Raw genomic sequence first — 17,354 nt, forward strand, 5'->3', positions numbered from 1 at the left:
CATGCTCTAATTGAAATCCCTCTTTTAGTAATAGACAAACATCGCGGAAGTAATTGGAGGTGGATTTTCCTGAATAAAACCATTAACACGAGTCAATGTTATTCTGCTACCTTGCCCTCGGCTATAAATCATGCACGTAAGGGTGACATAAAGTCTGATCTACACGCGACGATAGGGACTTGCGCTTAGCGATTACCTGACTGTTTGGGTGACAAACTATTGCGCGCACAGGCTTTTAGCGGCAAAATAACTAAAAGCAACTTATTCAGTGATAACAAAAATTGCTAGATTTTTTTTTCAGAAAGGGTTTAGTTTCATTTGAAGATTTTATTTTTTCGTCGTTTTCTGGTGTGACGGGCATTTCTGTGATAATTTTAGTTTGAATTTGCCACCCAGAAAGGTCACGTGATCTCTTAGCGCAAGTCTCCTATTTGCCGGACATTTTTTCGTGACCTAAGGCCTTAGGTCACGATTGCAAAGTCGTGAGTACGAAGTCAGGTACTATGGACGTGCGTCGTGTATTGTGTGTACGTGTATTGTGGGTATGACGCGGGTGCAAAGTCGTGGGTTTTAAGTACGAAGTCATAATGTGTATTTAAAAATTCAAGGTTCGTGTGTACAATAAATAGTGCGTACACAGAGGGGTGCGCAGGGTGTGCGACCAAATCCTCTCCCTCCTCGCCTCGGGAAAGTAATTCATTTCTTATTAGAGGATCGTCAAATTCCATGCATTTTCAATATAATACCTATGACTGCGCATCCCCCCCAGAAATTCATACATGCCTTCGTAGATCGCGTAAACGTAAAACAAAGTCGTGGGAACAAAGTTGTTACCCTGGGGACCAGAGCCTCCAGACTTCTCTCGTCCACTGGACGACAAAAGTCTGGAGGCTCTGGTACCCAGGGTAGAAGTTGTGCCATATAATTGGGATGGACTGGACCCCTCAGAAATTCATACGTGCCTGCGTAGATCGCGTAAACGTAAAACAAAGTCGTGGGAACAAAGTTGTTACCCTGGGGACCAAAGCCTCCAGACTTCTCTCGTCCACTGGACGACAAAAGTCTGGAGGCTCTGGTACCCAGGGTAGAAGTTGTGCCATATAATTGGGATGGACTGTTAAGCCTGATGTTTTCGAGGGGACTCCTCGCCATCCAAGATTTTTGCAATTGCATGACTGTAAATAGATGTTAATGTGGCAAACAAATAGAATGAAATGAAGAGAAACTCAAGATAATTTTTAATATTCTGCGAACTCTTGTCAATAATTTCTAGATAGGCTCAGTAAAAACACGCTCGGTAGTTACACGCTCAGTAAAAACACGCTCGGTAAAGACACGCTCAGTAAAGACCCGCTCTGTGAAAACACGCTCCGTAGTTACACGCTCGGTGAAAACACACTCGGTAGAGACACGCTCATTTAAGACCCGCTCAGTAAAGACACGCTCGGTAGAGACACGCTCGGCAGAGAATCGCTCGGCATAGACACGCTCGGTAAAGACCCGCTCAGTGAAGACACGCTCGGTAGAGAAATGCTCAGTGAAGACGCGCCGGGTAGAGACATGCTCGGTGAAGATACGCTCGTTGAAGACACGCTCAGTGAAGACTCACTCAGTGAAGACACACTCAGTGAAGACATTCTTAGTGAAGACACGCTCTGTTGTTACACTCTCGGTTAAGAGACGCCCAGTAAAGACACGCTCAGTGAAGGACAAGCTCGGTGAAGATACACTCAGTGAAAACACGCTCGGTAGAGACGCTCTGTAAAGACACGCTCTATAAAGACGCGCCCAGTAATGACAAGCTTAATGGAAAACACGCTATGTAGAGACACACTCAGTGAAGACACGATCAGTGTAAACACGTTCAGACAATCTTTGTGAAGACACGCTCAGTAGAGACAATCTTTGTAAAGACACGCTCGATGAAATAGACACGCTCGGTGAAGACACGCACTCTTAATGAAGACACTACCTCAAAACACGGATTTTTCCTCGTGCATCAATAAGGCATCAGTCTTGAAATGTTATTTTGAAGTTTTCTTGCAAATACTGGTGTGTTCTTAATTTGTAGACAAAAACAAAGGAGTAGCCGATCGACATCATTCCCCGGAAATTCCACCTCCTGTAACTGGCCATAATAATGTGATTGTATGGAATTTAAATAAAGGCAATCAGCAATTTAAATATAAACCATAGAGAAGTCAGAGAGAAGGGGGCAGGGTTCAAGGAAAAGAAAGATGAAAAAAAAAAAACATTCTCTTGTTGCACTGTAAAACAGATTTCCAGACTCTTTTCCATGGGTAATATAAAAACAATCTATGTGGTTCAGGTAATTGAGGGTCTACCAGAAACAAAAACACAAAAAAGGCTTATTCGTTCTAAAGGACATAGAAGTAAATATAAGGCAAAAAATACATCTAGATTTCTGAGTATATGATGGCAATTTTTCAAGTCAAGAATCGTATGAGGAGACTTATTAACTAAAAACAGTCATTAAACAATCTAGAAAAAACGAGTATTGATCATTAGATTCGAAAACACAATCTTGGAATATGTTTTACATTGCAGGTGCTTCCATAAAAATGATTTCTAAAACAAGCCATTTGTAATAATGCAATGGTCATAAAAAGATAAACATTTAGATGGTACTAAGAGACGGCGGTAGTTCATAATGGAGGGCAAAAATGGTGCTGGGAGGAACAGATGATTCCTCTCGGAAAATTTTGAGTTACTGAAGGCCAAAACCAAAACCGCGCTCAAATTTTATGCAAAAATTTCTAAAATACATTTTCGTCGACTCGAGGCATGAAATGTTTGTGGAGATGTGGAAGTTGAACAACACCATCCTCTCCATCTATCCCCCTTCCCCGTCGGAATCGTACATATATTCGTATGTTAGCAAGCTAGAGATGAATTGTTTTACTTTCTGGCATCGCGTTGAAAATCCTTTAACACTGAATCTAGACGTTTTATTTTCGTTATTATAACACAATAATTTTATTCTATTTGTTCGACATACAGGAAAATAGATACACTCTTTTTTTATAGAAGAAGGTCTAATTTTCAGTTGAGGCTGAACCGTTCTTATTTTTGGAGCATTTTAAGGCTGAAAACGTTCTTATGGATGTTCTAAAATTTCAGTGACCTGAAATCATACACACCAGCTAAGTAAAAACAGAACTACACAAATAATCAATAACAATAGTATTTAAGTCGCTAGTATGAGCACAATTTGATTCTTCATTTTTAGAGCGATCACTCTAATCAAAAAATATTTTGCTGCTATCTAAGCCTTGGCATGTTCTTAAATTTTGGCGGGATCCCAGGCTGGACGGTTCCTATAAAAAAAGGAGTGTAATACAGTCATTTTTAGAGTTGACTTTGTTGAGAAAGGTAGACTGCATCCTTATCAAGAAAAAAGATGTGTGTGTTATCATTGATCGACAATGTTTTTCATCTGAAATGATTTCATATGAAGAAAACAGTTTAATTTCACAATATCACCTGCGTTTTCATTCATCACAACTGGTAGCTGGCAAAGCTTGAATAGTTTCCTCGCGAACCCTTTGGGTAAATGTGCAGTTGAATCTTCCCCCACTGCAGGGGTATCCACAATGCAGTAACCTAAATTGTAAAGTTCTTGCAAACAGAGCCAGCATTGCTGATGAAACGCTGGCTCAGCAAAATTGGCGCTTCCTGCATTCCAATGTCTTGTGGTCACACGAACGAGACTTCACTAGTCATGCTAGCCGATGTTTGCGCTATTTTCACGAGCTAACAATGAGTGTGGATTCTTGAAAGAATAAAAACAGCTTAACTTTGAAAGCCTGCTTTATGAATACGTTCCATTGGTTCCTCTTTTTTAGAAATTAAGGTGTTAAGTTCTTTTGTAGAACAATTGTTCAGGAGATTTGGAAGCTGCTGCAGCATAAAAGGAGGATTTTAATAGTAGCAATATCGCACTGAATATTGAAAAAAGGTCCAAGCTTTTAAATGCACCGTAACGACCCTATTTATATTCCCTGTTAGTTGATAGTTACGCGTCACCTGTGGCGAGACAGTGACCTGGTAATATGCCAAGATAATGATTTAAGAAATAACTAATTTGACTGAACTAAATGCTAGCTCTTATTTTTAATGAGTTCCATAAAGATAAAGTTGTGGGGCTATCTCACGGAATGAAGGACGTGTTTTAAAGCTCCAGACTCTCTTTATGTTGCTTGGATAGTTTTTTATGCAAGCCGTTATGAACAAATGTTTTTTTCGTCATACTGCAGCCAATCTACGAAGAAATTACACTCAGCTCCCATCTATATAGGCATCATTCATGAATATTTGCGTCGCTGGCATCTTTCTCTATTTGGTAAGTAAGTTTCTTTACACAAAACAAGATTCAGACTTTATCTTTAAATGTACTTTATTTTTCCGTTTTTTTGTTAAGGTTTTTCTTGGAAGATGCCCCGTGGTAGTTTCTGCGTCTTTTAAGGAAGTTATGGGTTGTGTTTCAAAAGGTGGGTAGAAATGGCATACTTTAAATGCTTAACTATTTCAAAAAGGTCTATATCTCCCAAACCCTTGTTGTACAACTACATACATGCCGAGAAATCGTTTTCCTTTTTGCTTTAAATAGTTACAAGCAATAGTATCAGCCCTTTTTATAAAAAAATAATAATAAAAACAAAACAAAACTTAATAATATTAATAAAAGTAGTAATAGTATTTAGTCAACATTTTCATTTTTTTTAAACATTGATAATAAGGACAGTTCATGTCATTTTTTTAAAAACCTGATAATTTCTTCTGCGAGATAACCAAAATCAATCTAAAGAAAACCAAACATATATACACTTCAAATTAGAATTGATCAAAGGGATTGTTATCATCACATCTTTTTATTTTCCAAATAAACAGTTAATGATAGCTTAGATCTCTCCGAAAGGAGGGAAAATCTTCCTCCACTGTGAGGTAATTTTTATCAACTGCTGCAAATAGGCGTCAGGGAGCCGGAGTTCTCGACTCAAAAGTTCTTTCAGAAGCGAAAAAAATCTAAATCGCGGTGAAAAAAAAAACCGTACTATTAAAAGAGGGTTCCGTCACTAAAACCATAAAATGATACATGGATAATTTATCATTAAATTGATATTATCTATTATGGTAAATATATTATGACTGTCAAATGTTTTGAATGTTCCTATTAGATCCAGAAGTGTAATGCTATGCAAAATGGAAAACATATTTAACTTACCGTTACGGATCTAGGGGGTGGGATGTTTTGGCTTTTAAGGGAGTGCTAATTAAATAACCCGACGGGGAAGGGGGAGAAAATGGTTTAATTTCTGGACACCCGAAAACTTCAGAATATTTTTATTTTATTTTATTTTGTTTTGTTTTGTTTTGTTTTGTTTTGTTTTGTTTTGTTTTGTTTTGTTTTGTTTTGTTTTGTTTCGGTGCCCTTTAGATTCAAGTCGGATTCATAAAAAAAGTGATAATATTGGTCAAACCCCCCTCATTGCTAGCTCTTTTTCAGAATACCGTGGAGTTCGGCAAGAGATCTGGAAAAACCTTATAGTAGAAGGGACGTTAAGTGGCTTAGAATCCGACTTTCGCTACCCACACCACCCAGACACGGTGGAATTTCGCCCAATTTTCGACGACCCTGGGAAAAGGGAATGGTACTATGGTCAGCGGCTCACAACGTACTTCGTGGCGCCAGAGACTGGGAACTACGTATTCTACTTGTCATGTGACGACCAGTGTAAGCTGTCAATCAGCACAGACCATCACGTGAACAACATGCGGACGGTTGCTTGGGTAAAGGACTGGACCAACTACAGGCGCTGGAAAACGTTAGTATTCGTAATTTATTGGCCACTTGCACTAAGAACCAATTGACTTTTTTAGTAGCAAACTTACGCCAAAATAAACACAGTGGATTCTGACCGTCACGCCAGAGAGCGTCGCAAAAAAAATATTTCGATATGAAAGAAAAACTTTCTGACATAGAATCTTTCTGGCTAATTCGTAAGCTTTTTGTTGATCAGTGCGGAACATTACCATTTTTGGTTATATTTGATAAACAATCTGATTAACCAATCAGAGATGAGTATTACTATGCCCAGTCTCACGCGGACACGCCTCAACTCAAAGTGGGAAAACAAAATGGCGGTTCCGTCGAATCGGTAAAATCATGTTGAACGCCGCTTTTTAACTCTCTGCTAGCAGTGATTTCTTCTTATCTGTTTAAGCAGGGATTTCACCGACTCAGTGCGTCATATATACCCTATTTGTGTTGTTTCTCATCGGCAACAGACCTCATTTGCAGGGTTATTTTTACGACTTCACCGAATCGTACTGTAATGAACGCGGAAGGGTAAGCCACTGCTAGCAGGCTATAACATTGATCACCAATTATCTAGTTGTACGTTTCATCAAGTCATACAAATGCACAAAATTTCCCTGGATTTATCTTACTTTCGCACTCGGAATGAAGACACTTCAAGAAAAAAATTTAGCTGGGATATTGAAACTAAAATGAATCTTATACAGAATGGCAGCGAGTCTCATTAAAAAAAATGAAGCTAATTAGTATACAGATTGGCCGCGAGTCACTGTTTATTGTATGCAATTTAAAGACACTACATGAAAGTACTGTTTAAATGTTTATATTTGATCCTGGAATAAACAGATTTGCTATGATCAGTAAATCTCAGGAATGGCAGTCATTATTCATTGCTGCATTAGTTTGCTATTACTCGTTGTAAAAAAAAGTCCTTACCACAAATGCTCACATTATGGCTTTTTTATAAATGGATTCCAGAGGGGGGCACTTGTTTGAGGGGCTATGTAATGTGCTTATTCAATGAGGGGTGTGTGTATACCTCAGTGTCAGAACCATCCCCAAAGGACTTCATTGTATCCAGCTCTGTTTTCATCATGATTCATTTTATTAAAAAAGGAAGTTTTGTGACACAAATCGTGCTTAATACACAGGTTCTAACACCAAGTTAGAGCCATTGAGGGTGTATTTCATTGTGTGTGCAGACAAATGGAAAAAGACATAAAGTGTAAACTAGGGTGAGGAAAAGGCATGGTAAGGGCAAAGGGGTGGTGACTAAGGGTGCTGACACAGGTTGTGAAGATGAAGTGAACTTGTACCATGTTTGATTACTAGGCCTTGGAGATAATAGGAGAATGGGAGTGTAGTCATACCCTGGGTACCAGAGGCTCCAAGCTTCACTAGAGCAGATATCATATGGAAAATATATATTCATATTTGGTGATACTTCAGGCTTATTTTTTTTCTCGAGTCTCTATTATATGCGCAAAGAGTCTTTTTTTATAAAAAGGGAATTAAATTAATTTGATTTGATAGGCAAGTCTGAGTGTTGAAGCTCCCTTTTAAAACTATAGTGATATTAAGAATTTATATGTTTGGGGTATATAGGTTTGAGTAATTGTTTGGGAGGTAAGTTTCTATACTTGGTATATTTTATGTATAGAACTCAGGTTTGGGTATTTTTGTTTGTTTGTTTTTTTTTTTGGGAGGGGGGCTAATTTGACAAAAAGTCCTTATCGCAAATGCTTATTTTAGCACATTATGCCCTTCTTTTTACCCCTCTTGCACCAGGTTTTATTACTAGGCCTTGGAGATTCTAGGAATATGATTGTGCAGTAATAGATATCATACTGTATGGCAAATAAATATTTATATTTGGTGACACTTCAGGCCCATTTTTATCTCAGTGCCTATTGCACAGAGTTTGTTTGTTGTCTTTTTTTATAAAAATGGAATAAAATTGATTTTATTTAATAAGCAAATCTGAGAGTTGAAGCTCCCTTATAGCAAGATTTTGTATGCTTGGGCTATAGAATTTAGGTTTGGTTATTTGTTTGGGAGGTAAGTTTCTATGCTTGGTATATTTTACGTATAGAACTCAGGTTTGGGTATTTTTGAGGATGAGTAGGGGGGGCTAATTCATCAAAAAGTTCTCATTGCAAATGCTTATTTTAACATATTATGCCTCTCTAGCATTAGATTTTAGAGGGGGCACTGGTTTGAGTGGCTATGTAATGCGCTTACTCAATGAGGTCTATTTTATGGTGTGTGCAGACAAATAGGAAAAGGCATAGAGTGTAAAATTAAAGGTTGAGAAATGCATGGTAAGGGGAGTGAGGTTGTGATGACTGAGGGCATGTCACATGTGGTGTGCTCACACAAGGTGCGAAGACAAGGAAGTAAAATTGTACCGGGTTTGATGACTAGGCCTTGGAGGTGAGGAGGATAAAGTTTTTTTTTATATAAAAGGGAATAAAAATAAATTAAATTTGATAAGCAAATTTTCCTTCTAAAACTTTTTTTATGGGACTGGCAAGTTTCAAGCTTTTGTATGTTTTACGAATAGAACTCAGATTTGGGTTACTTTTTTGGGGGGAAGGGGGGGGGGGCTATCTATTCTTGGTGGAGTTTTGGGTATAGAGTTCAGATGCGGGTATATTCTTAGGGGTGGCGCGGTTCCATTCTTTTGGGGGCATAAAATGTTCGTATCTGTCGGAACCAACAGTCATGTTTACAGCTAGAGTGCCCCCCCCCCCCCCCCATGTTGTTGTGGTGGTCGCAGGGCAAGATATTTTGCTAAAGAATGATAAGAAGCGAACCCCCGAGAGACAAGGGTAGGGTAAAATGCTTTTCGGCTAAATGTTGACACGAATTTTCATACCTATTCTTCGGCGATTTTTCCCTGTTTAATTATAGACGTTGGGCCTTGACTCGCACTTTCGTCCTCACAATTCAACCTCCGCTCTCCTCAATTTTCACCATACCCTGTGGGCACTCGTTTCGGCTTGTGGTGACAATTGTTTTAGTATGCCATGATCCTCATTTATCCTAGTTTAGTCCTGTCAAGGTTCTAAACCGTAGAATTTGGTCCATAACACTCATATTTCTCTTTTTCTAAACGTAAACATTACTAAAAGAGTTCGATTCTACGGCAGTCTCCAATAAAAGCGCTCAATTTGAAAAGGTTTCCCAAACGATATTTTACTTTCGAGCACAGGAACTCATCAATCAAATATCAAACTTGGTATAGAGCAGGATATTTTGCTGTTTTGATCGCATTTTGCGATGCGACGTCTCGCTAACAAAACAAATTCAAGTTTCAAACTCCGCGCGGCCATTTTGAATATTTGCATAATAAGTAGGTAAATCGATATGACCAAAAATGGTAATGTACGGCACTGTTGATGCTTCCCGCCAAAAATCGGAGCCCGCGCGAGTTTGCCACCCAAAAAGTCACGTGATGTCTTGACTCATATTCCGGATTCAGAGACTCTTTCGCGAAGAATATCGATAGATCAACTTAAAAGCATTTCATTTTTCGCTATGTGCCATGCAGTAGCTTGTCAATGATTGAATTACGGCTCTGATATAGGACATTTGCTGAAATCAACCTTTAAATATCTTGAAATATCCGAGTTGAAGGCACTCAAATTGTTCTTTATCCAATACATGAATGTTAACAATTTATCGACCGTAAATGAGAATCCAAGTCAATATATTTTCTCAAACCTGAAATAAAGAAAATATACCCTTGAAATATTAGAGAAATGAAAATATCTATTTCCAGCCTTGCTCTCTGGAAGCTTTTATTCATTACAATACCTCGTCTTTTGTTTTATCAAAAATTTTGCACTCTCTCAATTATTTTTTTAGATAACTGTGTGATTGACATAGCGTATAACCATGGAGTGCTTTTAAGCTCTTTCTAGTTCCATGGTTAAACACACCCTTGAACTTATTTTCAGATATCCATCACAGCAAATAAGTGAAGAAATACCGCTGACAGGGGGCTCGTTCTACTTTTTGCAAGTCATCATGGTGCAGGTGCAAGGACTGGATCACGTGTCAGTCGGAGCTGAGTTCCCGGATGGAACAATAATGCTTCCGCTGACCGATAAGTATCTCGTTCAATTTGAAACAGGTGGGTGTTTGTTATCTTCTTTTGTGTGTTTATTGACAGTCTTGATCATTAATCAGACAAAAATAAATCATTGTCATATTTGTTTAAAAAAGTATAAGGAGAAACTGCATACATATTTAAAGCAGATAAAGGAATTTATTTTCCATTTTATTTTTTATTTCTCAATCTATTTTTAGACCCCACCAAACACGTGAAAATATTAGCTCGCGGTGATTGGTCGACGTGCAGCGCTTCGTGTGGGCGTGGCGTGCAAACTCGTAACAACACCATGTGTCAGTACCCGCCCCTTAACTTTGCCATCATGAACCGTACGGAGAGTCGGTCCTGTCAATCAAAGCCCTGCCCAGGTAACAAGACGTTCCAGCTACGTTTTCAACGACGTGAAAAGCGCTTAGCGCTAGGCGGAATCATTACTTTTTGTGGTATTGGTATAACTTTTTGTGTTTGATGCGGGTATTTTTATCATATCTAGACATCATCTTCATATTTGTAAGTTTCGGCAAATGTTTCAAGTTATGCAATAACACTTCAGTTCTCTCACAACGTTTCATGCGTGGTTGTTCCGGATCAGGATCCGGCGTTAAATTCAGGCCAAACAGTTAGAGATAATCGCACACATAGTCGGGAATAGTCGAAAATAGCGCAAAATCAGGAGTTTTTAATTCATGAAAATAAAGTATTAATGCTTCTTTCGCAAAATTCTGCCCGGTCTATGAAAATAGCTTCTCGGATAATACATGTGTATCCGCGATGCTTTATGGGTATCAAGTTATCACGTCAGTATTTTTTTTGAACAGGGCCACCTAGGGTGATCTCTACAACTGCCGTTTCGTCATTCTCGGTGACAGTCACTTGGCGACCAGAACCACAACCAATTCAAGGATACAATGTCTCTTACGTCATGTACTTAAAACTCCCGGCATCCTCCAGGTCCCGCCGTGCAATCAGTCACGTGGTCTCTTCTTCCGGAAATGGTCACGTGATTGTCTCAGCTGACGTGCACTCAGTGGTGTTGCTCGGGCTGCGCGCGCATAGAGATTACTGCGTGAGGGTGGCGACGCTGACCAGTGACGGCCGGAGTATTACGTCATTATGCGTTAACGTGACAACGGAGCAGACAGGTAGGTCACGTTAAGAGTGAGATGAAAAGCAAGGGTGTGGATATTGAGGCTTTGATCTGTTGTTATCGCAGCTCCAAGCGCCGCGCCCACCGGCCTGTCCGCTGTCAATAAGACAAGCCCTCACAAGGTCTCAGTTCAGTGGGGCCCTGTTCCACTTGGGGACCAGAATGGAGTCATTCTAGGGTACTATATACAGCTGTACCCGGTCAGTACTGCTGATGAGGAGCCAAGATCCAAGAACGCGATAACTATACGAGTTTTGGATCCTGAGATGGGCGCAATAGTACCAGGTCTCCAATCCTACACGGTCTACAGCGTCCGAGTGGCTGCATTTACAGCAGAGGGGACTGGTCCATATTCTGAGCCCAAATACGTGGGTAAGTGTTAAAAATATTTGTAACTAAAATTAATATAGTGCAGGCAGGCAGGTTGAAGTGTCTGCATAGGTTGGCTGGAGATCTATGATGATAACTAAAACTTAGATCTGATAATTTCAAGATAGGGGCCCCCATAAAATGACACAAAACGAAATTTGTACGAAACGAAATTCTCACGACAACAAACGAAACCACATTTGCATAAAAGGAAACACGATACACAGAAAACGAAACCAAATTTGCAAGATTCCCTTCGATTTCTTATCTTAATTTCATTTTAGACAGTATAGTAGCCTGCGCAGTAAGCCCAAAGGGTTGGAAAAAGAGAAGACGAGGCGCTACAAAGAAACGATGCTAGCAATCATGTGACACATATTTTTCAGAGACTTGTCGGTGTCCGAAAAGATTCTTCACAAACTGGTGGACACTGCCTCCGTTGACAATGAACGCAACTACGCATGCTCCACCACAGGGAGCCTTTATCGAACTTTTAGATACCTTCACGACGCATGCGTGTGGCCTATGTCACCACCACAGGAGGACCGTGATTCGTTACGATACCTTAAGGCTCGCCCATGTCAGCGCGCACAAGCCAAGCCTCTCTGACGTCAGAAAGTCGATACGTGACACCGCTGACCTGAGCTTCCCTATGACACTTCCTGAGGACAGCCACAAGAGTAGCCCGGATGACGACGTCATATTTGTGCCTGTAATGAAGATGACGTCATCCATTGTTTATATAACTGAGGAGCTATCCGCTGGCGTATATGCTAGTGCCGTGGGCTCATCTATCTTGCAGTGCCTACCGGTGCTGGCGGGATTATGTGTGACGTCATATCTGGTCGGGATGATATTTTGGTTTTTGGTAAGTTATTTCGTTAGCTTCAACGTAATTGCGTGACATCTAAGCTGGGTCGTCACGTGATATATAGGTCGATGTATCGCGTGACATCTTAGCTCACGCGTTACCCGACACATGTGCTTTGTGTGGCATTAGCTTCTGTTTGCGACATTATTGCGTGACAGTTAAGTTTAGGCGTTGCGTGACACTTCAATGAATACGTTGCGTAACACATTGGTCAATTCGTTGAAAGTAACTTTTAAGCTGGTATATTTCTTAAAAGCGTAACGACTCCGCTAGTGCATAGCGTTGTGTGAAATTTTAGCTTACTCATTACGCGACCTCTTAGCTTTGCCTGTATTGTGCAACAAATGTGATTGAAAGCATTCCAAATACCGTTAACCTTGTTTATGTGTATGAAATTTCAAACAATTTTTTTTTCTAAAAGGAAGCAAAACACAACCCAGATCTTCATCCGTCGTTTATCAAAGGAACTACGCATGCTCCACCACAGGGAGCCTTTATCGAACTTTTAGAGACCTTCACGACGCATTGTTTATGTGTATGAAATTTCAGACCTTTTTTTTCTAAAAGGACGCAAAACACAACCCAGATCTTCATCCGTCGTTTATCAAAGGAACTACGCATGCTCCACCACAGGGAGCCTTTATCGAACTTTTAGAGACCTTCACGACGCATTGTTTATGTGTATGACATTTCAGACCTTTTTTTTCTAAAAGGACGCAAAACACAACCCAGATCTTCATCCGTCGTTTATCAAAGGAACTACGCATGCTCCACCACAGGGAGCCTTTATCGAACTTTTAGAGACCTTGACGACGCATTGTTTATGTGTATGAAATTTCAAACATTATTTTTTTCTTAAAGGACGCAAAACACAACCCAGATCTTCATCCGTCGTTTATCAAAGGAGCAGCAAAAGGGTCGTGGTGTGCGTTCATATCAACAGCCTCTGTTGGGTATGTGATGGTGTAGGTACTGATATAGGTAGCAATCACTTAAGTCCTGATGTAAGAGGAATTATTTGTAAGGGGACAGACGATTATGAAGGACATTATGATCACATCAATACCACCATCAGCATCACCCTCACCACAACCACCACCACCACCACCATCACCACCATTGGTCTATTACTGTAAGCGTTCTGTATTTCCTTATTACTTTCCACAGCTATGGTGATTGCATCCCTGTGTCTTCGCCTGCCCGCGTATTTATGATGGGCTGGATAATAATGGGATTGATCTACTGGTCGATTTTCATGAGCTTGGTGACGTCTTCACTAAGTGTCAGCATCGTCATGTTAACAAAGAATCCAGAGTCAGGGGGAAAGGTGAGTATTGATCAGCATTGGTAAACTTCCGTACACTTAAATCGAATGGTGACCAGTATGGTTAAACTTCGGTACACTTAAACATCCGCAAACTTATTAAAGAGTTGTTCTAGAGCGGATGATTCGGTACACTTAAACAACCGTAAAATTACTGAAGAGCTCCAGATCGAATGGCGACCATCATAGGTAAACTTCGGAACACTGTGCTAATTTTCATAAACTTAACTTTCATACTGATTCTTAGACACGTACGAAAAAGTCTGCAGTGGGGCGGACACTTTTGTACGCGTTTTAAAATCAGATTGGACTCTGAAAAGGTAGGTTTTCAACAGGCTCCAGGAGCCTATCAAGGGTTGGCTCGGGGGGGGGGGGGGGGGGGGGGGGGGGAGGGGGTGCAGTCATTCAACGATCCTAAATAAGAATTGGCCCGCTTCTCGATGTAAGAAGGCCACCACGCATTTAAGGCAGGACAGAGCCTCCCACACCTGAACGTATATTCTTGCTTCCGCTCTCTGTATTTAATATTTCATCTGTAATTCATTTTTATTCTTATTTTTATACCATTTTTGGGGGTGTCCAGATTGGTGTTATTCAAGGCTCCATGGAGTTTAAAGTCGCTACAAAAATCAACGGCTCTAACGGGATCCGTTGTAAGTATACGATTTCTTTTGTTGCTTGAAATGCTTTGCGTGTTTGGTGACTTCAAAGAGCCATTCAACTTGCAAGTTAAATTATGTGGGCGTACAGTAGACTTTTCCAAAGTCTTTTGAAACTTCGATTCATATTCGCTCATTTAAAGTATCGATGTCGACTTGTAACAAGTCTAGGCGTATAGATTCGATTTTTCCATTTAATAACATGAGTTTACAAGAAATGCAATGATAGCATTATATATTACGCAATGTGAATATTTGTTGCTGAAGGTTTTTGTTAATTTTAGGTATTGGCTTTAAAACACAAGAAGAGATGGTCGCTAACCTCACCACTGGTCAGCTAAACGGTGTACTGCTCGACTCGATCAGCGCGGCAAGAACAGATTATCCCCTCCCTCCCACGGGATACAAACCTGCCAAAGTTTTCGATCTGGACTATAGTTATGGAGTGTATTTGGGTGGCGATGCTGTCAAGCTTGCCCATCTATTCAAAGACTATCTAAAAAAGCATCCATTTGTTTTGAAGACAGAAAACAACCTGCGAGACCAAGCGATGAAGGTTGGCTATTTGGTTTTATGCATCCAGGCTAATATAGATATTCAATCGATTGCGTTAACTCGAAGGTCATGTGTTCGTCACTATTAAAGCGACATTGTCATCAGGGTACTTCCAGAGGGAGGACCGAAACCTCAAACAACAAAAGATAGAATAATCTATTAGATTTCGCATAAAGCCATCCGCTTTAAACTATTAGTCGCATCCCCAGAAAAGAAAATTCCAATAGACACACCGCTTTTACAATTTTAAAACATTTCAAAACATTTGCGTTTTCCGTTAAAAGTCAACGGAAATTGTTCCATAATCGACCGGAAGTAAACTGGTGACATCGCCGCTTTAATACTGACGAACATATGACCTTTGAGTTAACGCAATCGATTGAATATCTATGTTAGCTATAGTATAACATTTCCTGGGTATTGTTATTCGTGAGGTGGTAAAAAGGTGTAAGGAATTGCCAGAGCTCGGGACACGCCCAAGCCATCGGGTGCATCGTAGGTCAAGTCAGTCCCGGCAGGGGTGGGGTGGGATGGGTGGGTGTGCACAGGGTCCAGCGGGGACTGACAATGGGATCACGTGACTTAGCTTAATATAGTTTCATAAGAATGATAAACAAAGAATCATTATCTATATACACCTCTTTCAAAAGAACTTAGTCAGTTGTAATAACAAATAGTAGTTTTTAGATCAACCGTTGCTGAATTAAGAGTTATTGAATTATTTTCAAAAAATATAAGGAAATGGCTAATAAGGGCGTGACGGTGCCCCCCCCCCAAGTATTTCCTTAATGTTTCTGTATTGTGCCCCCCTTCAAATATTTCGAGGCCAGCTACGGCCCTGTTAAAATTTAAAGTAAGGTAAATTTGAATTGTTTATGAGCAATGTTGTTGTTATTGACATCAGCCTTCCTGACCCCCCCCCCCCTTCCCCTTTTCCTCCCTTCCCAAGATCTACAACTTGGCGTAAGCATCTAGCCACTGCTGATTGATAACTGATAGTGATTGACAGTAGTAAGAATTTGAATTCGTTTATTTATTTTTCAGTCAACTTTGTCAACCACCTCTCTACCTCCGACAGAGGAGATGACAGTCAGCTTCTTTAACCCCTCTACTCCCACATTCAGAGGAACGTTGCGTTTTTCAGTCGCTCTACTGCTTGGGCTTATAGCTTGTGGTAGCATTTACAGCCTAATCACTTTAACCTGCAACGAGAAAAATAAGACAAGGTTTGGTATAAGAGGTAAAGATTATTTTTTCCTGACCAATTTTTTGATCTATGATATGATTATATTTAGGCACTACCAAAAAGCAAAGCGTTACTAAAAAGGAGGGGGTAGGGCGTGTCCTCCCAATTTTATTGCGCGTTCGTATGAAAAACGTACAGTAGGGGAAGCGATGGGTATCTCGGAATTTCAAAAAATTCGCAAAGTCTCGGAATCTCGGCGCTTTTTTACGCAAGTCTCGAAGTTTCGTTTTTTTCCAAAATTTTAGGGTCTCGGAGCCTCGCATTTTTTACCACGGTCGCGGAATCTCGGATTTTTAAATGCGATCTCAGGTCCCCAATCTTTGTAAAACGCGATCTGTTTTATGTTCTTACGATACCACGGGTTTCCCTTCCTTTTTCGTAGTGTAGCAAGAATGTATTGTAACTCTACTATCCTTTTAATTGTCTGATGTTTATCTGGCTAATGACATATTTCGAGCAAGTTATCCAAAAAACAAGCTCGAAAAAAAAAAAGCTCGGGTTCGGATTCAGATATTTCACAAAAGTCTCGGGCTCGGATTCTGAAACACGGGTCTCGGCGCCTCGGCAAGTCTCCGGCTACCCATCGCTACCCCTAGAAAACTGACCCACACTTTGATTTTTAGCTAACAACAACAACAACAGCTTAGACATGTCCATCAACCGACCAAATCCCAAGCATTTCCGAAGCGAACTTCGCATGGTTGTAGAAGAGTTTTACAAAAACTGCAAAGCAGTTCAAAGACGTCTTACTGTAAAGCATCTGAAAGAGCAAAGAAGCTTTCTCCATCAGAGGGTGAATCGTCGTATCTCTGTGACGTCATCCACGAACACGTCGCCCCGAGAGTCGTCACAGAAAGCTGACATTAATTCCTATGGTTATGGAACCCCTGTTTAACGTTTTTTTTTAAGTACTTAACCCTGCTAAGGAAACTGGAACTTGGCGATGTCAAGGAAGTAGTCGACTTCACTTTATGCGACTGTTCTGTTTAGTCGTTATGGACAACAAAATGGAAAGGTGTTGCAATAACCGAGTATCTATGTCGAGGTACCTACCTGCTCTCCATATACTGCTGACAAATCGTCAGTAAATACTACTCCCATTCAGTTTACGACAAGCTTGCAACAACTGGTCGCTAATTAGATGGACCAACGGTTCTCCATTCTCCGGTTACACTAGGTTAACTTAATGGGGTGTGTTTGGGGAGAGAGACCGACAGTAGCCCAGGT

The 17,354-nt window shown here is 40.3% G+C and overlaps 1 protein-coding gene across 1 annotated transcript; it reads left to right on the forward strand.

Annotated features, from left to right (window-relative positions):
- The first annotated feature begins 4,087 nt into the window (after positions 1-4,087).
- LOC5503808 lies at positions 4,088-17,131 on the forward strand. Its single transcript, XM_032372042.2, has 14 exons — positions 4,088-4,363; positions 4,442-4,511; positions 5,528-5,846; positions 9,802-9,977; positions 10,154-10,324; positions 10,775-11,098; positions 11,170-11,475; positions 11,859-12,340; positions 13,205-13,296; positions 13,511-13,670; positions 14,251-14,320; positions 14,611-14,882; positions 15,926-16,121; positions 16,751-17,131. Exons 1-14 carry the CDS (start codon positions 4,328-4,330, stop codon positions 17,020-17,022), a joined length of 2,946 nt encoding a protein of 981 aa, XP_032227933.2. The 5' UTR covers positions 4,088-4,327; the 3' UTR covers positions 17,023-17,131.
- Positions 17,132-17,354: the final 223 nt, after the last annotated feature.

The sequence above is a fragment of the Nematostella vectensis genome, chromosome 9, assembly GCF_932526225.1.
Source record: "Nematostella vectensis chromosome 9, jaNemVect1.1, whole genome shotgun sequence".
Classification (NCBI taxonomy): domain Eukaryota; kingdom Metazoa; phylum Cnidaria; class Anthozoa; order Actiniaria; family Edwardsiidae; genus Nematostella; species Nematostella vectensis.